The sequence below is a fragment of the Schistocerca americana genome, chromosome 5 (genome assembly GCF_021461395.2).
Source record: "Schistocerca americana isolate TAMUIC-IGC-003095 chromosome 5, iqSchAmer2.1, whole genome shotgun sequence".
Taxonomy (NCBI): Eukaryota; Metazoa; Arthropoda; class Insecta; order Orthoptera; family Acrididae; genus Schistocerca; species Schistocerca americana.
The window spans coordinates 682,570,781-682,593,793 of NC_060123.1; the positions used below are offsets into that span (position 1 = coordinate 682,570,781).

A 23,013-nucleotide genomic window follows, 5' to 3' on the forward strand; every position below is an offset into this window, starting at 1 on the left:
GTAATTTTAAAATAAGGAGAAATGTCTCTTATACGGTCCATCAAGATCATTCCTCTGTAGAGCTCTGCATCTGTTTACTGTCGATGTTCAAACGATAATGAATCTGAAGAGCAGACAAGCACAAACCGTTGAAGAAACAATATCGTGAAACGCACAATGATGAATTGAACGGCTTATCACGAAGATCTTGATGTTGTTGTCGCTGTGGCTTTTGATATGCGACTCCACTTTGCGGAAACCTCTAACACCAAGTAGCATGTTTCTGTCCTATTTCGCTGTGCCTATATCAAGTCACCGGGATTCCTTATTTGCATTTAGATGACGAATAAGGAAAGAAAACATAACATAGCAATTTCTATTTCGTGAAACATTTAACCCTCAGCCCCGATTCTTTAAAGAATCAGCTCCCCTGTGTAAAAAAGTTTCAGATGTCTGATTAGTTTACAAATGAGTTAAAGTGTTACATATTGGGCCTCCAGCATGAATATTGTTAGTTTCGGATTGTTCTCTCATAGACGAATAAAAAAATCAATAGTGTTTCTAGTTCGTTGGAAATTGCTATGTTCTCTCATTATGAAACACTGAATGACTATAGTTTGGGTAATTTGCGCTCCGTGTTAAGAAAAGCTGATGGTTTCTCAGACTTCTCAGTGGTTACGATGTCATCCCTCCTGAACCGTGTATCGCACCATGCTATAATTTCGTTGGTATGGTCAGTGGTGTATGTGGATAAAATGCGCAAAATGTGTTGCTAACAGAGTTAGTAGTAAAGATATAATAAGTTAAAATGTGATGCCTGATGCTGAAGTTTGATTGCATCAACAGAGAAGAGCTAGTAAGCTATATACTTCTATCCTTTCATTATTTCGTGGAAGGATAAGCGAGGAAAAGTTTGAAATTATGTTTAAAGTTCATTGAAAATTGTAACAAATATCATTCTCAATATTTAGATGAAAAAAGTGTGGGTATTTTGCCTCAACACATCGACACAGTTGGTCACTTTAATATTTAACTTATTGTATTAAATCTTTACCTTAATATTATACCTTTTAATGAGTAGATTATGACAGTATTTTAATATTTTAAAGGCAAACTACAAGTAGGATCGAGTGACACAACAGTTCTGTCAATATTAAAAAACCTGCAGAGCGTCTGTTTACTTCATTCACAACGACTGACCAATGGGTTATCATCGACTGCGTAATTAATGTTTACAAAAAAGTGAAAAGGCCGCTGCTCCAATAAACTCATTTGTACATTTAGTAATACAGCTATGATTATGTCACAACTGCATGTGTTATCCTACACTGATTCAGGCAATGTTTAGCTTCTCCTATATAATACCTCTTTTCTGAGTTATGTACCTGCTGGCCATGTCATTTGCTACATGTTACTGTTTCTTCATCGACATTTCGTCTTTAAATTATTTAACCTTCAAACATTGACTGTACATAAACTCTGAGTTAAACTCATATGTACAACACAGCCTGATTTTTGAATCTCTTTAATGGTTTGTGCCATTCTCGATGCGGCAAGCGAATGAATAGACTGTAGTTTCTACTTTGCAGTAAAAACTATAGTCCTCTAAGCACATAGACTTGATTGTGTGATAAGCAATTTCAGTGTAATTTTATGTCCAACAAACCACACCGTGCTTGCACAGGAATGTAGCTGCTCAAATAATATGCGTTTTAGATCAATTGAATTTTAGTTAGATAAAGAGTATGGAGCGTGTTTAAAATCCATATCTTTGATGTGACATCCCATTCAGCTGTTACGGAAGAAGTGACACAAAGAACTGTTGTGCGCATATCTCGATTTTGTTTGCCGATCGCTAGTAATCGCTCCTGTTTAGTAATGGTTTTCGCCACCATTTTAAAAAGATGTGAGCTTTCATTTACAATTACTTTATTCACGGTTTCAACATTTCAGTAGTCTCATACGCACGTTCGAAAATAACCCAAGTGACCGCCTGTACATGTATAATAATGGGACTTTGTACGAGCACAGGACGAAAACATTTATTTACGGGATGGAAGAGTAAACTACACCACTCGCAAAGGCGCTATACTTGCTGTGCTGTAATGACGTCGGCTCAGTTCATAATACGTGTGAATCAAAGAAACGTAGGACCTCTCGAGTTGAAGAGCAACGTACGTTTAGTCTGACTCTATTAAGCTTTGCATCTTTTAATTATGAAAGTTTTTTGATATATCTTTGAGACGACGGAATGTCTATGGATTGAGCATAATGTACTGTGTATTAAGCCACAACTGTTCCTTAAATAGGTCTGCAACACAATGTTCTTACAATCTTAGTTCAGACAGGTCGTTTAGTATTAAACCCACCTGTCGTGTTTTTACACGTGTATTAGTAATAGTGACGCCGAATAATTGTTATTACTATAAATACAAATCGATGAGAAAAAAGCAACATTTACATTCTACATGTAAAAGTTACATGACCTGGGAGGCAATTTATGTTGACGACAGAAATCCTTTTCTACGTGGCCAACTGGTGGTTTCTTAATTATTCCCTCTTTATGATTATCTCGTCGCAACTGCCCTGCCCAGACAAATTATTCTCGAATCAGAGTTAACAGCTTAGCTCATAGATAACCTATTATGAAGATGCCACCAATTTTTCTCACACACTATAACAATAACCAACATTTGCTCATGTGTAACGTGACAATTCATCCCTGTATCTGCAACTTTAAAAAAAATAATAATAAAATAAAAAAAAGGTAGCAAATGATTCACCTGTATTCGAGCCTGAAAATTCCCGAGTAACAGTAAAGGAATATTGCAGTTTTTACAGCGCCGATTACTGAAGCCTATTTATATTCGTTTTTTTCCACAATTTTTAAATTATCACTAATATTTTTTTCAACTGGACGAACTTCCTAAAATACCACTTAATACGTATTTATTTAACGTCTCTTTTTATTTTTTACTACAGTGTTGGCCGGCCTTGGTGGCCGAGCAGTTCTAGGCGCTTCAGTCCGGAACCGCGCGACTGCTACGGCCGCAGGTTCGAATCCTGCCTCGGGCATGGATGTGTGTGATGTCGTTAGGTTAGTTAGGTTTAAGTAGTTCTAAGTTCTAGGGGACTGATGACCTCCGATGTCCCATAGTGCTCAGAGTCATTTGAACCATTTGAACCACAGTGTTAGGTCCAATGAGCTGCATAATAAATTTTTTATTTGATTACAGGTTTTCAGCTCAGATTCGTAATCAGGTACCTCAGCAACTCTCATAGGCTTATACGAATTTCCTTGTAAATCAAACCATGAGTTTGAATAGTGGCCAGGTATTTTTTCTGTTTGTGGTTCCACTGCGCGCTTGTATTTGTTGATCCAAATATCTAGCTACCCTTGAGGAAGGTGGGATTTCAGACACGCTTAGTTTCTAAATGTTATTGACACTGGGAAAAAAACTCAGCATACATGTTTTAATGTAGTACATCGCAAGCACTAGTGCTCTATTCAGCAATTCCCCTTCTAACTGAACATAACAGCATAGGCGAAGCCTTTAGGGTCAACTAACACTGGTGATACATGAGCACAAAAGGAATACTGTACTGATAGATATATTACGCCCTCGTTGGAAAGTAAATTTACATACATTACACTTACTAATTGTGAAATACTTGCACTTGAGTAGAGTACACTCACGTGAAAAAAGTCATGGGATAACTCCTAATGCCGTGTAAGATCTCCTTTTGCAGCAGTTCGACCTGGCATGGACTCAGAAAGTAGTTGGAAGTTCGCTGCACAAACATTGAGCCCCGCTGCCTCTATAGCCGTCCGTAACTGCGAAGGTGTTGTCGGTGCAGGAGTTTGTGCACGGACTGACCTCTCGATTATGTCCCATAAATGTTCGATGAGATTCCTGCAGGGCGATCTGGATGGCCAAATCATTCGCTCTAAATCTCCAGAATGTTGTTCAAATCAATCACGAGCAACTGTGTTCCGGTGACATGGCGCATTGTCATCCATAAAAATCCTGTCGTTGTTTGGGGACATGAAAACCTTGAATGGCTTCAAATGGTCTCCAAGTAACCGAATATAACCGTTTTTCAATCAATGATCTGTTCAGAAGACCCAGTCCATTCCACGCAAACACATCCCACACCATCATGGAGCCACCAAATGCTTGCACAGCGCCTTGTTGACAACCTGGATCCATGGCTTCGTGGGGTCTGTGCCACACTCCCACACTCGAGCCCTACCACCAACTTTCAGCAACTGAAACCAGGACTCATCTGACCAGACCACGTTTTTCTGGCCGTCTAGGGTTTGACCGAATGGTCATGAGCACATGAGAGGCGATGCAGGCGCTGTTGACAAACGCACTCGCCTCCGTCTTCTGCTGCCATAGCCCATTGACGCTGAGTTTCGCAGCTCTGTCCTAGCGTCTACTTTCGTCGTACGTCCCACATTGATTTCTGTAGCTATTTCACGCAGTGTTGCTTGTATGTTAGCACTGAAAACTCTACGTAAACGCCGCTGCTCTCGGTCTTTAAGTGAAAGCCGTCGGCCGCTGCATTGTTTGCGCTGAGAGGAAATGCCTCAAATTTGGTATTATCGGCACACTCTTGACACTTGGGATCTCGGGATACTGAATTTCCTAACGATTTCAGAAATGGAATGTGCCATGCCCCTAGCTCCAACTACTATTTCACATTCAATGTGTGTTAATTCACGTCGTGTTGTGGTAATCACGTAGGAAACCTTTTCACACGATTCACCTGAGTCAGCTCCGCCAGTGCACCGCCCTTTAATAGTTGGTGTTCATATCGCTATTCCGTGATTTCTGTCTCCTCAATGTCGTATGTGGTGTCTGTGGTGTCACTGCCAGACACCACACTTGCTAGGTGGTAGCCTTTAAATCGGCCGCGGTCCGGTAGTATACGTCGGACCCGCGTGTCGCCACTGTCAGTGATTGCAGACCGAGCGCCGCCACACGGCAGGTCTAGAGAGACTTCCTAGGACTCGCCCCAGTTGTAGAGCCGACTTTGCTAGCGATGGTTCACTGACAAATTACGCTCTCTTTTGCCGGGACGATAGTTAGCATAGCTTTCAGCTACGTCATTTGCTACGACCTAGCAAGGCACCTTTGTCAATTGCTATTTATCTTGTGATGCATGTACCGTCAGGCCGATGTTCACCAATTATGGATTAAAGTTAAGTATTCCAGAAGCTACGTACTTTATTTGCTAGTCTCCATTACTTGACCTGTTCCAGACCTCACGCCAGTCTGCGTGAGCTTAAACGCGTGCCTTTCGGCTTCCTCCTAGTGGATTGGCCGTCTTGCCTGTCCACAAAAGTGTCATCTTTCTGTCGTGCGATGATGAGAAGAGGGACGGGGTGAACAACATTTAGCTTGTGATTCTTCAACTTCTCCCGGCGTATTTCTTGCTCGAACAGTCCACGGGTGTACTGCCGGTCCATAGTGTCCAACGGGCACAATATTTCGGCGATCAGACATGTCGCCATCGTCAGGTGCGCTGACGAACTCGGTCCGCGGTCCGCGCCCACGGGGGAAGGGGATTTAGGACGGCCGTCCGCCCTTACGAGCTCAGTTCGTCAGCGCACCTGACAATGGCGACATGACTGACCGCCTAAATATTGTGCCCCTTGGGCACTATGGACCGACAGTACACCTGCGGACGGTTCGAACACTTAGCTTGTCCTCTCGAATGGCACGGAGGGAGTCGCTGGACTTAACGTCCAAATCCGGCGGTCTGATTATCATTAACAGTGTTAGGAGGGTTACCTATCTCCAGTTGTGAACTTTTTCATGCCTCAGTACGGAATGGTGAATTACGGTATTCACCCAACAAAAAGCCCACTCCTTGAGACACTGCGGAGAGGTTTGGAACTTAGTCCAGGACAATGGCGAAAAGTCTGATTATCATATGTTTTACGCCACCGCCTCACAGGCTCTTGCTGACAAATACAGCCGGTGAAAGTTTCTTCCAACGCCAGAATTCAAGTCGGCTTACCTCTGAGTCTGGTGGCACCACAGCGACGTGATTTTGCGTCCTCGGCAACGAAGGTAGATGTTAGAGATAGCGTATCTGAATCTCGACGCCGTGGATATTTCTGCGGTATGAGGGTGCTCAACGATGTACACTTAGTTGAGAAGGTCTTGAGATAGCGTATGCAGATATGCAGATGACGGTAGTACCGTGTACACAAAATATGAAAGGGTACTGCATTGGCGGAGCTGCCATTTGTGCTGAGGTAATTACTGTGAAGAGGTGTCCGACGTGATGATGCAGACTTGGAACGCGAAACGGTAGTGGGAGTTGCACGCAAGGGACATTGTGTTTCGGAAATCGCAAGGGAATTCAACATTCCGAGATCCACAGTATCGAGGTTATACCGAGAAATTTCATGCATTAAGTGTCAGTACGGGCAATGCATTGGTCGACGGCCTTCACTTAACGACCGACAGCAGAGGCGTTATCGTATAGTAGTAGTAGTATGGTATTCTGCCTTACGGCAGGTCTTGTCATGGCGTAAGCCTCTTCCACTTTTGTCTGTCCATATCCAGTCTTTTCATTTCTGAATATGTGTCTCCTTTGATATGGTCCAGCATTTGATATCTTCTTTTTCCTCTTCCCCTTTTTCCCTCCGCCATTCCTTCTATTCCTTCCTTCAATAAACAGTCCCTCCTCAAACAGTGTCCAATCCAGTTCCGTTTTCTCTTTCTGATGACTTTCAGCATGTTTCTTCTCCGACTCTTCTTAATACTTCTTCATTCTTTACTCGGTCTTCCCATTTCACTTTTTCCATTCTTCTCCATATCCACATCTCTAGTGCCTCCAATCTTCTTTCATCTTCCTTCCTCAATGTCCAGGTCTCCGCACCATACAGTGCAACGCTCCAGATGTAACATTTGGCAAGTCTTTTCCTCAGATCTTTTTTTAGTGGTCCACAAAGTAATTTCTGTTTCCTCTTGAATCCATCTTTTACCATTGCAATTATTTTTCTAATTTCTGTTGTGCAATACAAATCATTATTATTACACTTCCCAAGTAATTGGAGTTACTCACTTGCTTTATTTCCTCTCCCCCTACTTTCATACGGCATTTCTTCCCCTTTCCTCCAATTACCATTCTTTTCTTATAGTTGTCAGTCCTAATAGACAAGCAACACTTTTTGAAATAACCGCTGAAATCCATGTGGGACGTACGACGAACACATTCGTCAGGACAGCGCGATCTAATGTGGCGTTAGTGGTTACTGCAGCAGAAAATCTGTGCGAGTGCCTTTGCTGACAGCACACTGCCTGGACCGCATATTCTAGGCTAGTGACCATATCGTTTGGACACTAGACGTCTGGCAAACCGTGGTCTAGTCAGGTGAATCCCGATGTCAGATTGGTGAAACCTGACGGGATTACGGAAGTGTCCAGTTCCACCCGTCTGCTTTGAGACCCATGACGTCATCAACATGGCGGAAATGGCTATTCTAAGCGTCTCCAATATGGCGCCTATGATGCCACTACATACACACGGCAACAAACACGAAGATACGTATAAAGAAGACAATAACATCTCCGTCCAAAAATACAATCGAAGTAACGGGGCTGCCGCGGGAAATTGGAGGTTTTAGGGAAGGGACAAACTAAATATAACAGTAAAAAAAGACACACCACGGTCCCAAAACACACAAAATGACGAAAAACAAAATTACAAAAATCTACAGGAATAGGACACTTCCCTTGACATATGTAGGTCAACCACAGCTGACAATACCAAAACACGAGTAAATCATAGCTATTGATACCAACACCTACAACTACGAAAACCAAAACCATAACTACAACATGTCAAACATTTAGAAGTCAAACATCCCTTCGTAAATTAAAACACATTCAATACACAATAAATACACAAAACGTTACAACTCGAGAAAAATAGACCCCAAAAACCAATTATTTACCACCAACAACTTTCGGCGCTGCAAAGTGTAGGTCGGCCATCCCAAACACACACACACACACACACACACACACACACACACACACACACACAGAGGGAGCCATAAAACCCAACAAGACGATATCTACAAACATAACCAACTCATAAACTCTGCGCAGTAATGACGTCACAACACCCTTACGTCATGGGTCAAAGCAGACGGGTGGAATCGGACGATTCCGTTGACCCGACCTGACTGTAGAGTTCGAATATGGCGCAGGTCTCATAAAATCATTAACTGAAGTTCAACAAGGCATTGTGCAATCTGGTGGTGACTCCATAATGGCGTGGGTTGTGTTTACATGGAATGGACTGGGTCTTCCGGTTCAAGTGAACCGATCACTGACGGGAGAAGGTTGTGTTCGGCTACCTATAGACCATTTACAGCCATTCATGGACTTCCTGTTTCAAACAACAATGGAATTGTTATGGTTGACAGTTCGCCATGTCACCAGCCACAGAACATTCTGAACAATTCGAGCGAATGACTTGGCTGCCCAGATCGCCCGACGTGAATCCCAGTCGAACATTTATGGAGCATGATCGAGAGGTCAGTTCGTGCACAAAATCCTGCACCGACAACACTTGTGAAATTATGGCCGGCTGTAGAGGCAACAGAGCTCAGTATTTCTGCAGGTTACTTCCAGTGCCCTATTGAGTCCATAACACGTCGTACTGCTGCCCTATGTCGGACATAAGGAGATCCGACAAGATATTACGAGGTGAGCCGGGCACGGCTCGCGTTTGTCCCATTTATTGTTTGTCATCTTCTCTTATGGTACTGCCACCTCGTTTTCTTATTCCATTTCCTGGCATCATTAACTTCCTGCCTTACTTGCGCGTGAGCGGCAGCAGCAGCGAGTGTCGATAAGTACACTGTCGTAACATCTCTGCAGCAACCGATAGTATTTCCGGGTCGTCGTGTGTCTGGCAGTCAGTTGGAGACGGACCACCAGTGCAGTTGGCACGCGGCAGCAGTGAAGTCGGGAACGGAGCGCCGGTGAGGCGCCGATAGCCAGTGCCCGCCGACCGCTGGCGACACACATGAACTGTCCGACGGAGGGAGGTTGGAGCGGGACGACCGTTGGTTGGTCGTTCGGTTGGTCGTCTCATCGGCCGACGTATATTTGGTTCTTTTACCATTTCCTGGCCTGGGCAGTTGGTCGGTTGGCGTGGAGCAGCGAGGAAATCTCCGTGGCGCGTAGTTTGACCGAGCTCACTGGCTGTCTCTATGCGGTATCGAAGTGTGTGGTGCTGCTCCCATTCCTACGAGGTTCGTGGCTCACCGATCCTGGGCATTAAAGTTGAGTTTTGACTACCAGTAGGCCACGGGTGTTCACGTTATGTCGTTTGCAGTTCGTTGTCGGCTGTTGGGATATTCCCGCAAGCAACAACATGTGTTTTCAAGTTCGCAAATTTCAGCCACCCACCGATGGAGTTTAACTGTACTTGGTTATTCGAAGTGCACTAGCGGAATCTTTTGCCTTGTGGCCGTTAACGTTCCGGTTACCTGCCCTGGCCGTTGACGTAAATTCAGGCAGTGTATTTTCCTCATCGTGTTGTCCCTGTCCAGCACGGTGTGTAGTTTGACAGCTCAATCTGTAACCGGTTGTGGGCGCCAATACCGTCTACGATGTTCCATTGAAATCCCTGTTGTGCGTTGGTCGGGTGAAGCGGAGGCTATCTTGGCGGTGGGTCCGTTTACTGTCTGTCGATTGGGTTATCGTCGGATCGACAATGGTTGGGCCAACTGCCTGTCTCACCTAAGCGAGCATTGGTGTTTGAATTCCAAGACCGACCGTCGGAACTTCTGAGCGCCTTTGGGTGTACTGCCTTTTCTTGTTTGTTCTTGTTGTTTGTACTTGTATGGCTTCTAGCCGATTTTTAGATTGAGGTTGTTCAAAAATGGCTCTAAGCACTATCTGAGGTCATCAGTCACCTAGAACTTAGAACTACTTAAACCTGACTAACCTGACACACATCCATGCCCGAGGCAGGATTTGAACCTGCGACTGTGGCGGTCGCGCGGTTCCAGACTGAAGCGCGTAGAACCGCTCGGCCACAACGACCGGCTAAAAGTTGTTTTTGCCCTTAAGGCGTCAGATGGTTTGGGCCTTCAGCCTAATTTAAGAACTGTTTTACGTAATGCCTTTGGCATTTTTAAAATTAATATTATTGAGTCTTAAGTGTTGGGACTTAAGCCGATTTTGAATTTGTTTGCTCTTAAAGTGTCAGATTCTTTGGCCCTTCAGCCTAATTAAGGAACTGTTTTAAGGTAAGACTTTGCCTTTTAAATTTCTGATTTCGATAGAGTTATAAGTTATTTGCTTTCAGCCCTTTTTAAATGAAAGTGGTCTTGCCCTTAAGGCATGAGATTGTACGGCGCATTCAAGCCGCTAATTAAGTTCCTAAACTAAAGCTGTGTTTTTTTTAAGAAAACTTTTTCTTGGCTCCTGTAATGTTTGATGAAATAAAAGATTGTATGTTGGAGTGTAACTGACAGCCGTTTATTTTGGCCCCTTTCCACGACTTAAACTACCTGTCCTATCCTGCAGGTTTAGCAGGGCGTTTCACGAGGTATCTCATGATTTTTATCGGCTCAGCACATTTGGCACTGCGCTTAGTGAGATAAATGCATGCGTACGATTACCATAAGTGTTAATATGAGAGGAGAGAAAAATGAGACAGACTCGTTTCAACTTACCCAAACAGCGTTTAGCCTGCTAAAGGATACTCTGTGAGAGATAGACTTTTGTTTCCTGTCATTAATAACTGCGACAAGTGGAGAAGCTTAAGCTTCTACATCTACATCTACATCCATACTCCGCAAGCCACCTGCCGGTGTGTGGTGGAGGGTACCTTGAGTACATCTATCGGTTCTCCCTTCTATTCCACTCTCGTATTGTTCGTGGAAAGAAGGATTGTCGGTATGCCTCTGTGTGGGCTCCAATGTCTCTGATTTTATTCTCATGCTCTTCTCGCTAGATATACGTAGGAGGGAGCAATATACTGCTTTATTCCTCGGTGAAGGTATGTTCTCGAAACATCAACAAAAGCTCTTACCGAGCTACTGAGTGTGTCTCTTGCAGAGTCTTCCACTGGAGTTTATCCATCATCTCCGTAGCGCTTTCGCGATTACTAAATGATCCTGTAACGAAGCGCGCTGCTCTCCGTTGGTTCTTCTCTATCTCTTCTACCAAACCTATCTGGTACGGATCCCACACCGGTGAGCAGTATTCAAGCAGTTGGCGAACAAGTGTACTGTAACCTACTTCCATTCCTTTCGGACTGCATTTTCTTAGGGTTCTTCCAATGAATCTCAGTCTGGCATCTGCTTTACCGACGGTCAACTTTATATGGTCATTCCATTTTAAATCACTCCTAATGCCTACTCCCAGATAATTTATGGAATTAATTGCTTCCAGTTGCTGACCTGATATATTGTAGCTAAGTGATGAGGGATCTGTCTTTCTATGTATTCACAACACATTACACTTGTCTAGATTGAGATTCAATTGCCATTCCCTGCACCATGCGTCAATTCGCTGCAGATCCTCATGCATTTCAGTACAATTTTCCATTGTTACAACCTCTAAGTGCTAAATGTGTGTGTGCGACAGGAGCTGCAGCAGTTCCTGGACGGGGCGCCCGGTGAGACTGGCGCGGTGCTGTTCACGTTCGGCTCGCTGGTGCGGGCGGACACTCTGCCCACCGACACGCTGCTGGCGTTCGCCGAGGCCTTCCGCCAGCTGCGGCCGCAGCGCTTCGTCTGGAAGCTGGACGCGGCGGCCGCCGCCTCCAGGGGCGTCGCCCTGCCGGACAACGTGCTCGCCGCCACCTGGCTGCCGCAGTTCGACGTCCTCAGTGAGTGGCTCTCCCCTCGACAAAGTGGAAAACGCGTGGAGGTGGCACCTCAGTCAGTTACGAGAGTAAACACTTCCAGGATCGGTCACAAGAAGACGGGGCACCATTTGAAAAGCAGCACCGTATTCTCGAGCTTACGGCCTTTTCTGCACCTTATAAACCAATGTGGCTTTTGTGATGAAAACTCCACGCGAACAGGCCATGTAGGCTCAACAGTGTCTACCGGCTGCTGTGTCATCCTCAGCCCACAGGCGTCACTGGATGCGGATATGGAGAGGCGTGTGGTCACACACCGCTCTCCCGGCCATATGTCAGTTTACGAGACAGGAGCCGCTACTTCTCAGTCTGCGAGGTGCCGGGGCTAGCAGTGTATTTAACACTAAATTCTTCTAGGATATTCATATGGAAATGATGCTCTAAGCCCCCCGTTTTCTAACTCCGAGTTTTGCTGTTTCACATGGATTAAGAAGAAACGCGACTGACCTGCAAGTGGAGTAGAAAAGAGTTTGACTCCTGGAATAATTTAATTTTATAGAAATTAATTTGATAAAGGAAAGTTTCATTAACGTAGTGAGAAATGAAAGGGTTGCTTTACCGATGCACAGAATGAAAGTTCTGTCCAAAATAACAATTTGATTTATTATGACTAAACTCAAAATAATAAACAAAACAAATGAAACATTTACAATACGTCAACTTGGATACTCAAATAAATGCTGTGAAGGTGAAGTTGTCCATAAACTAGATTGTGACACTTATGACCAAGTGGTATGTGCAGTCAATTCTTTCCAACTCAAATCTTAAGAGAAACACCCAGCCAACCCAACATTAATTGCTGCTACAGTAGTGAGAACTCAGACAATGAACACCCAAGACAGAACGAAGTTAGAAAAGACGATTATCACCTAGCGAAATTCCCTAATCTGCCGGTGCTGCGGACATACATTACCAAGCTGTCTTCTTAACTGCAAGAACACGATATGGCGTACCGGAGGCGATGGCTGGTTGCATCGACATCCCGTCGCGGTGATAATGTCGCGAGTATAGCCAAAAACAAATTAACCTGGTCTGGTTGTTCCAGACTAAAGACTTCCTAGCAATACAAATGCGTCTCTGAGGGAGACGAAGAAGGTCCGCCACACAGTGATTGATTTTAACAAGCGAAGTCAGACAGTAACTCCGATACAGCCAACTTTAGCCAAACTGCTCAATATGGACAACATAGACCGCTTGTACGCAGAACGCTCAATTGCCAATTGTACTCGGAAAGTTACGTTGAAGTAGAAACTTCAGCAACTTCGTCAAACAGTTACAATTAAATGAAAGTATATTAGACAGCCAACGGAAGGCAGGCTGTCCAGAGCAGCGCGAACTCAGTCTTGTAACCTACTCCGACTGAAAGGCGAGAGCCGACTCTCTCAAGAGCACCCGTACAAGCCGAACACAGAACATTCCCGCCCCTACGACAGTGGCCGTGCTTAGAACGTGCCAATCAACAACTCGAAACCCGGCGGAAAATTCCACTCTATTGCCGAAGCACTACAATTCCACCAATGGAGATACTTGGCGCCAATTTCTGCGCCGTCTTTGCTACGTCGCGAAGCTATGCCCTGAGCAAGCCAATCACAGTTACGATTTTGCAGAAAACGCTTTAATTTGCCCACCAAGACTGCCTGGGAACACAAGTCATTCCCACGAAACGCTGGTAGCCCGCCAGAAAGTGTTTTCACTACGTTTCTGCGAAGTAACGGAATCTCTAGCCCAGCCGCTCCTACAGGCCCCTGTGGGCGTGTCGCTCCCGCTCTTACGACAATGTCGGCGTCTGGAAAGCATCCACTCGACTCCCTCACACCCGTGGGCATGACCCTTTCAAGATCAGCAGATCCAGCCTGTCACCGGACCACCCGGGTGATGAGAGAGGCTGCGAGGGAAGTTCGCGTGTGAAGGAGTAGCAACTTTTCACCACATGCAATTAGAGAGGAAAATCGAATTACTCAGAGTAAGATAGAAATATGAGAGGGGGCTCATGCCACCTCTCAAGTCAAGTAGCTCCTCAGTTTGCCTCACAAGGACTGCGTGCATCCCGCTTGCCAACAGCGCTCGGCAGACCGGATGGTCACCCATCCAAGTGCTAGCCTAGCCCGACATCGCTTAACTTTGGTGATCTAACGAGAACCGGCGTTACCACTGCGGGAATGCCTTTAGCTTCGTGTGATGAAAGTTGCATAAAATAGCGTGACCAGTAGATTTGCAACCGACAGAGCACGCTCAGGAAGAGTGGTAATGGAAATGAGAGTTAGTGTCATTGCCCGGGAGGTCCCTGCGGGGCAGGTCCGCCCGCCTTGGTGCAGGTCTTATTACATTCGTCGACGCCACATTGGTGCGACCTGCGTCCCAGATGGGGATGAAATGGTAATGAAGACAACACAACACCCAGTCCCTGAGCGGAGATAAATCTCCGACGCATCCGGTATTCGAACCCGGGACCGTAGGACGGCAATCCGTCACGCTGACCACAAGGCTACCATGGCGGACAGGAGGAGTGGTAGTGCTGGTGGATGCGGGTCGGCGCTGTAGGGGAAATGCCGAGTACTGCAGGGGAACTGCTACACTCACATTTTTTTGTAAATGTTAAATGGAGCCCCTTCACGCCCACATTTCCTTTGTACCATTCAAAAAGATGTACTGTTACCTGTAATTTGGTTAGTATCTAAAAATAAATCTGCAGAAAATGCAACAAAAGCAGGGTTTCGTTTTCGCCTGGCTTGTTAACCACTTGTAACTTTCAGAGAAGCATCATGAATGGCGGATTTCGAGTAAAACCTGCACCTTTCTCTTGTTGCCATGTTAATATTTACTTCTTTTGCCAAAACACAGCTGAGTTTACACAGTCTCACCTCACTAACATTTTTTTGCAGACGCAATTGCGAGAGAAATATGAAACAGTGGTTTACTGAGTTTATGAACTAAGATCAATATCTTATGAAAAAGCACAACCTCGATACACAAATAAAAATGTCGCTTAAGTTGTTCCAAAACCCATAGACGGCCGATGGCCGTTAAAACTTACATTACGTCATCAGTAAAAGTCTGTAGTTAGTGGAATAACACGGTGGATAATCAAGTTTTGAAAAACCATAAGACAAAATATGATTTGTGGTATCATTTGCCAAAACGCCATTTCATTATCACAAACCGTTTGTGAAATATGAGGGATATTGTTCATATTTTCACTCTGACTTCATCACAGGTGCGCACGATAGCTAATGAGTGTGCTACTCATCTCAGTTTTCTCCAGATTGGTGGTAGTTGGAGACCTCCACCCAAGACTAAAGAAAAATTCAATAGTCTACTTTAGCTAAATTTCATGCGTAGTAACATATTATGTAATATGCACCAAACGCAAAATCATAGTGACCCCTATTTTTCAGTGTAAACTTTTTAGATTTCGCGCAGTTTCTTACTTCCACACAAGTATCACAGTAATTATTACTGCTAACCAAATGATGGGAACATTATCATGAAAATTCCGGGTCCGGCCATCTTGATTTAGGTTTTCCGTGATTTCCCTAAATCGCTCCAGGCGAATGCCTGGATGGTTCCTTTGAAAGGGCACGGTCGACTTCCTTCCCCGTCCTTCCCTAATCCAATGAGACCGATGACCTCGCTGTCTGGTCTGCTCCCTACGACAAACCAACCATTATCGTGAAAATGAAATTTTACCAAATAGTGACAGGGTCTGTGCCGACCGGCAGAAATGGGGCAAACACTGTCGCCCTCCCCTTCTGAACAAACGAATGAACTCACCCAGCGCTTAGGACGAAAACCAGCCACTGGGCATCGGCCACCGGATCCTGCACAGTCTCTACCACTGCGTTATTCACAATTACCTCTGGCGTTTCCTAAGGTGAGCGCGCACAAACTACTAGACATACAGGAAGTGGAGATGGGTCAGTGGACAGAGCGTCGCGTGTCTCCGAGTTTTCAACTCCTGTTACAGGTGGTCTGTATTGGCACCGTTTATGACACCGCAGATTTCAATGCGTGCACGCAAATCGTTCAGGCAGCTGCTAGTACGGGAAGAAGCGATAGGAGACCGGTTTGAAAATGTGTTAGGAGGGTTGCCTATCTCGAGTTGTGAACTAACTTCATGCCTCAGTACGGAATGGATAATTTACGGTATTCACCCGACAAAAAGCCGTCAACGGATATAAGCCGCACCCCCAACTGTCGAGGAAGAATAAAACTAAGCTGCACACTGATTGAGAGCAGAAAAATTACCAGAAATTTGCTTTTCCTTACATCTATGACGTAGGTACCATAAAGTTTTTGTTGTAACATGATGGCACCTAACTTACCGGTACCGTCTTCTTCACTATTATTATTATCAGTACGGATATTTGCTTCAGTACTGTCATTCTCATTCCCATCGTGATCTTCATTCTCTTCGCACAGTTCGCCATCCAGCGCATTCGATATGGCGCATTTCTTGAACCCCTTGATGACGTACGAGTGCTCCGGAGACATGGAGCACTATGAAGCAAGAAACCACTCCCACAGAAGAGTGACTGATGGCTTCTTGTTCTTACCAGACGGTGTATGGACATGACCTTCTTCCAGGAACCAATCTGAATACATTTTTTCGGGGGCTGTCCTTGAATGGCTTGTTTATGGCCACATCTAGCTCCTGCTATTTTCAAGGCATTCCTGTTGGTGTTATGAAAAAGTCTGTCCTTCGTGCAGCAAGTTTATCTTTTACTTTACCAGTTAGATGTCCTTAGCAGTTAGATCTCCACTAAAAACATCTAAACTAGCGTGTATCGCTTAGCAAGCAGTGACCCAGTTCAGTGATTCCATACAAACAGCGAATCAACACTCAATTGCGCTGTCATTCAGCCGGTTACCTGGCAGCGATCATTAAGCCCTTTCGAAAGTTTTCTTTGGACGTAGTTTTTCTCTTCAGAATGAGATAAGAGGGACAATTTTCGTCATCGCCTATAACAGCTAGCATCACAGTCATTCTGATTATTATTATTATTATTATTATTCCAGATTCCTCTTAATGCGGTATCTTTTGCCCCTTTAATGTCTGCTGTCGTACTGCTCGGCATGTCAGAAAATGCTGGTATTTCGTCAACATTGCCATCTGGTCAAAAAGGTATGAGTGACACTTTCGCATATGGATGACATACCGCTGGAAGTTAACCAGTTTCTCCTCGAAAACTACTGGCATTCTGTGTGGGCGTAGTACTTCTCCAGAGAGCATATTTCTCCATATCAACGGATGATAACTACCAATACTCGCACGGAATTTTCGCTAAGACTCTTGCGATTTCCGAGGACTTCAGTTGGATTATTTCTCGTGAGAGAGGTATCTCGTGAGAGAGATTTTATCGCTGAAATAGCCTTCTTCCATTTTCCTTCTGAAGCATCCTAACGTCGGCCAGTGCATACTTTCTTCCGAACTCTCTGTTGATTGTGGTATACCTCACAACTGAAAGTTTGAAGCTTGCATCGTAACTGCGCCGAATTCCTTGCCTTGATGACACTTTTCGCTCTAAACGGTCGTTCAAATCGACATTAATCAGGCTTTCTTACCGTTGTCCAACTGAAACGGAATAATACGCTAGTTAAATTAAGTTGGTGGACTGGCACAATATTGACGCCAATAAAATACCGGTAATAGTTTGCACTCTTACATAGTAAAATGCCTTGCCGCCAGTTTCGGTTGCTGACGCTAGTTGTATGGACCTCATTTGTTTACAGCGAGAGTATATAAAAGGACAAGGGGATGAGGTAGCGGATAAAAGCCGCACCCTAACTTATCGAGGATGAGATCAACGAAAAAACTGCGGCTTATTTTCGGGTCAATACGGCTCCTCCCTGTTTCTGACACGCGTGTCCCCTAGTGCTGCGCTGTTCCAGGATGCGTATTGAGAAACTAAACTTCGAGACGTGCTGTATCCATTGATATGAGTCTTTTTCTGTATGTCTCATAATATACGATCAGTAGTCTGCTGATATACCAGACGTACTCATGAATAACCCTGTACATCTGTACAGGCAAAGTTCGCAAAAACCAAGGCGCTTGAGACGAAGATGTGTGAAAGTATAACAGTTACATTAAGATTTTTATTATGCCCCGGTCGCCAGGCATTTAAGTAAGTTCATTAGATCTACATTCACAGTGACATTAGCAAAGACTTAGCACGGCACCACAAGATAATGTCAGCACGTCTAATACCCTGGTGGTTTTAATACGTGACTCACAGTAATTATAACCACAAAAAAAGTCACAGTGCGGAAGGAACACAAATCTGTCTGACGTTTCGCTCCACGAACGCGCTCCAACACCGCTACCAACTACCAAGACGGCATACCGCTCCAACTTCTCCACCAGTCCCACATGAAACGTGAAAGCCACCAAGTCTCCGATAGAAGCGAACTTTACCATCTATTTCTGCAAAGTGAGACCTAGAGAATCCCGGGCAAGTAGTACGCCCTGCTAAGCCAGCACTTCGTAACAAGCGCCAGCCAATCATTGAGTGGCCATCACCCCTTTCTGACAACTTCTGCTATTTCCTTTCAACATTTGCTTTTATAAAATTCTACTTTTCTTATTTAAGTCATAATCGTGTCGATCGTACGTAACTATTTCCCTGTTTTATACACTAAGTTTTAATTACCAATATATTACTCTAATTATGTCGGTTCTGTGATATGCTAAGACAGAATTTCGCGCCAAGTCTTTGCTAGCCCCCACCCAGAAGGACCGATAGGTGACCAACTGCACCAGTATTCCCTGATCGTGTGGTCGGATATTTCCAGGAAACCGCGGTGATCTGCAAATGGCACCGTTAGTTACCGCTCAAGGCATCTACCCTGTCCGAAACAGTAACAAAATGCACAGACCCCAAGAGTCTAGTTTCTTTAACGTATTCTAACAGCTGGAAGCCGCGATTGTATCGTTACAACCTGTGCGCATGAATGTATTTAATATATCCAACTTTTTTATTTTGTTTCACATCTCTATAGTATTTCAGCAATGGCAGCATGTTGCGGTTGCTCTGTTACTTGAATTGTGCCTTACCTTAACAGTAAAGAGTAAATATTGGCAAACTTGAAGCTATCGCCTCGAAAAGGCGTGCATTCCACAGTTTCAATTGGGTTGTAACTAATAGTCCTTCTGGTATATGTAAAGTGAAAATGGAAAACGTTCTAAGTGCCATATACACTGAAGAGACAAAGAAACTGGTACACCTGGCTAATACCGTGTAGAGCCTCCGAAAGCACGCAGAAGTGGCGCACCGCGACGTTGGCATGGATTCGACTAATGTCTGAAGTAATGCTGTAGGGAACTGACACCATGAATCCTGCAGGGCTGTCCATAAATCGGTAAGAGTACGCGGGGTGGAGATCTCTTCTGAACAGCACGATGCAAGGGGTTCCAGTTTTTTTTTTTTGGTCATCAGTCTACTGACTGGTTTGATGCAGCCCGCCACGAATTCCTTTCCTGTGCTAACCTCTTCATCTCAGAGTAGCACTTGCAACCTACGTCCTCAATTATTTGCTTGACGTATTCCAACCTCTGTCTTCCTCTACAGTTTTTGCCCTCTACAGCTCCCTCTAGTACCATGGAAGTCATTCCCTCATGTCTTAGCAGATGTCCTATCATCCTGTCCCTTCTCTTTATCAGTGTTTTCCACGTATTCCTTTCCTCTCCGATTCTGCGTAGAACCTCCTCATTCCTTTCCTTATCAGTCCACCTAATTTTCAACATTCGTCTATAGCACCACATCTCAAATGCTTCGATTCTCTTCTGTTCCGGTTTTCCCACAGTCCATGTTTCACTACCACACAATGCTGTACTCCAAACGTACATCTTCAGAAATTTCTTCCTCAAATTAAGGCCGGTATTTGATATCAGTAGACTTCTCTCGGCCAGAAATGCCTTTTTTGCCATAGCGAGTCTGCTTTTGATGTCCTGCTTGCTCCGTCCGTCATTGGTTATTTTACTGCCTAGGTAGCAGAATTCCTTAACTTCATTGACTTCGTGACCATCAGTCCTGATGTTAAGTTCCTCGCTGTTCTCATTTCTACTACTTCTCATTACCTTCGTCTTTCTCCGATTTACTCTCAAACCACACTGTGTACTCATTAGACTGTTCATTCCGTTCAGCAGATCATTTAATTCTTCTTCACTTTCACCCAGGATAGCAATGTCATCAGCGAACCGTACCATTGATATCCTTTCACCTTGTATTTTAATTCCACTCCTGAACCTTTCTTTTATTTCCATCATTACTTCCTCGATGTACAGATTGAAGAGTAGGGGCGAAAGGCTACAGCCTTGTCTTACACCCTTCTTAATACGAGCACTTCGTTCTTGATCGTCCACTCTTATTATTCCCTCTTGGTTGTTGTACATATTGTATATGATCCGTCTCTCCCTGTAGCTTACCCCTACTTTTTTCAGAATCTCGAACAGCTTGCACCATTTTATATTGTCGAACGCTTCTTCCAGGTCGACAAATCCTATGAAAGTGTCTTGATTTTTCTTTAGCCTTGCTTCCATTATTAGCCGTAACGTCAGAATTGCCTCTGTCGTCCCTTTACTTTTCCTAAAGCCAAACTGATCGTCACCTAGCGCATTCTCAATTTTCTTTTCCATTCTTCTGTATATTATTCTTGTAAGCAGCTTCGATGCATGAGCTGTTAAGCTGGTTGTGTGATAATTCTCGCACTTGTCAGCTCTTGCCGTCTTCGGAATTGTGTGGATGATGCTTTTCCGAAAGTCAGATGGTATATCGCCAGACTCATATATTCTACACACCAACGTGAATAGTCGTTTTGTTGCCACTTCCCCCAATGATTTTAGAAATTCTGATGGAATGTTATCTATTCTTTCTGCCTTATTTGACCGTAAGTCCTCCAAAGCTCTTTTAAATTCCAATTCTAATACTGGATCCCCTATCTCTTCTAAATCGACTCCTATTTCTTCTTCTATCACATCAGACAAATCTTCACCCTCATAGAGGCTATCAATGTATTCTTTCCACCTATCTGCTCTCTCCTCTGCATTTAACAGTGGAATTCCCGTTGCACTCTTAATGTTACCACCGTTGCTTTTAGTGTCACCAAAGGTTGTTTTGACTTTCCTGTATGCTGAGTCTGTCCTTCCGACAATCATATCTTTTTCGATGTCTTCACATTTTCCTGCAGCCATTTCGTCTTAGCTTCCCTCCACTTCCTATTTATTTCATTCCTCAGCGACTTGTATTTCTGTATTCCTGATTTTCCCGGAACATGTTTGTACTTCCTCCTTTCATCAATCAGCTGTTACCCATGGTTTCTTCGCAGCTACCTTCTTTGTATCTATGTTTTCCTTCCCAACTTCTGTGATGGCCCTTTTTAGAGATGTCCATTCCTCTTCAACTGTACTGCCTACTGCGCTATTCCTTAGTTCTGTATCTATAGCATTAGAGAACTTCAAACGTATCTCGTCATTCCTTAGTACTTCCGTTTCCCACTTCTTTGCGTATTGATTCTTCCTGACTAATGTTTTGAACTTCAGTCTACTCTTCATCACTACTATACTGTGATCTGAGTCTATATCTGCTCCTGGGTACGCCTTACAATCCAGTATCTGATTTCGGAATCTCTGTCTGACCATGATGTTCATGTCTTGGGAGTTTGGTGGCCAGCGGAAGTGTTTAAAGTCATAAGAGCGTTCCTGGAGCCACTCTGTAACAATTGTGGACGTCTGAGATGTCGCATTGTCCTGCTGGAATTGCGCAAGTCCGTCGGAATGCACAATGGAGATGAATGGATGCAGGTGATCAGACAGGATGCTTAAGTGCGCGTCACCTTTCAGAGTCGTACCTAGACGTATCAGGGGTCCCATATAACCCCGCATGTACACGCCCCACACAATTACAGAGCCTCCACCAGCTTGAACAGTGCCCCGCTGACGCGCACCGTCCATGGATTCATGAGGCTGTCTCCTCACCCGTACACGTCCATCCGCTCCGAAAGCTCATATCGATGAAGTTTAGTTGAATGGTTCGCACGCTGACACTTGTTGATACCCCAGCATTGAAATCTGCGGCAATCTGCGGAAGGGTTGCACCTCTGTCACGATGAATGATTTTCTTCAGTCGTCATTGGTCCCTTTCTTGCAGGATCTTTTTTCCTGGCGCAGCGACGTCGGAGATACCATGCTTTAGCAGATTCCTGATATTCACGGTACACTCGTGAAATGATTGTACGGGAAAATGCCCATTTCATCGCTACCTGTGTGATCTGTGTCCCATTGCTCGTGCGTTGACTATAACACCACGTTAAAATTCACTTAAATGTTGATAACCTGCCATTGTAGCAGCAGTAACCAGTCTACAACTGCACCAGACACGTGTTGTCTTATAAAGGCGTTGCCAACCGCAGCGCCGTATTCTACCTGTTTACATATCTCTGTATTTGAATACGCATGCGTGTACCACTTTCTTTGGCGCTTCAGTGTATTAAATTTGTCAGGAAAATGAATCTCTGTTTGTTCATAACTTGTTTGTATAAAAAAATTCAGAAGGTGTTCTGATACCACAGAATCACCGAAAAAATAACCAGGGAAACTAGAAAACAAACAATTAAGAATGTTGGAAGTGCCACACGAGGAAACTGGTTTCAAGTGTGAATGAGAAAGTTTTTACAACCTGATTCTTGCAAGGGGGCAAACAGCAGCTAGACGTGTTCTGCGTGACTGAAGTGGACGCTGTTCTGCCCTCTCAGGCCACCCCAAGGTTCGGGCGTTCATCTCCCACGGCGGCCTCATGGGGACGCTGGAGGCGGTGCACTGCGGCGTGCCGGTGCTGGGAATCCCGCTGTTCGCCGACCAGAAGCTCAATGTGCCCAACATGGTGCGCCACGGCGTCGCCGTCCAGCTCGACATCAACCACATCACCACTGACCAGGTCGTCGACGCCCTGCGGAAGCTCACCGCCCCAGGATCTGAGTGAGTCACCACAGTCACCACAGTAGTTTTGCATCTATATGTTGACGCCTATGAGAAACCAGATCCTACCATGTTACTTGCTTATTCCACATTACAGATTTTTCAGTGTTGCGAAGGTATTTTCTCAGAAACAAATCTAATTAAGG

The 23,013-nt window shown here is 44.6% G+C and overlaps 1 protein-coding gene across 2 annotated transcripts in view; it reads left to right on the plus strand.

Moving 5' to 3' along the window:
• Positions 1-23,013, plus strand: part of LOC124615543 (UDP-glucosyltransferase 2-like) — an 87,581-nt gene that overhangs the window by 59,113 nt on the left and 5,455 nt on the right. For both annotated transcript variants that reach the window (XM_047143514.1, XM_047143515.1), the window contains exons 5-6: positions 11,616-11,859; positions 22,645-22,867. In XM_047143514.1, coding sequence (XP_046999470.1) covers positions 11,616-11,859; positions 22,645-22,867 — 467 coding nt within the window. The remainder of the gene's footprint in view (positions 1-11,615; positions 11,860-22,644; positions 22,868-23,013) is intronic.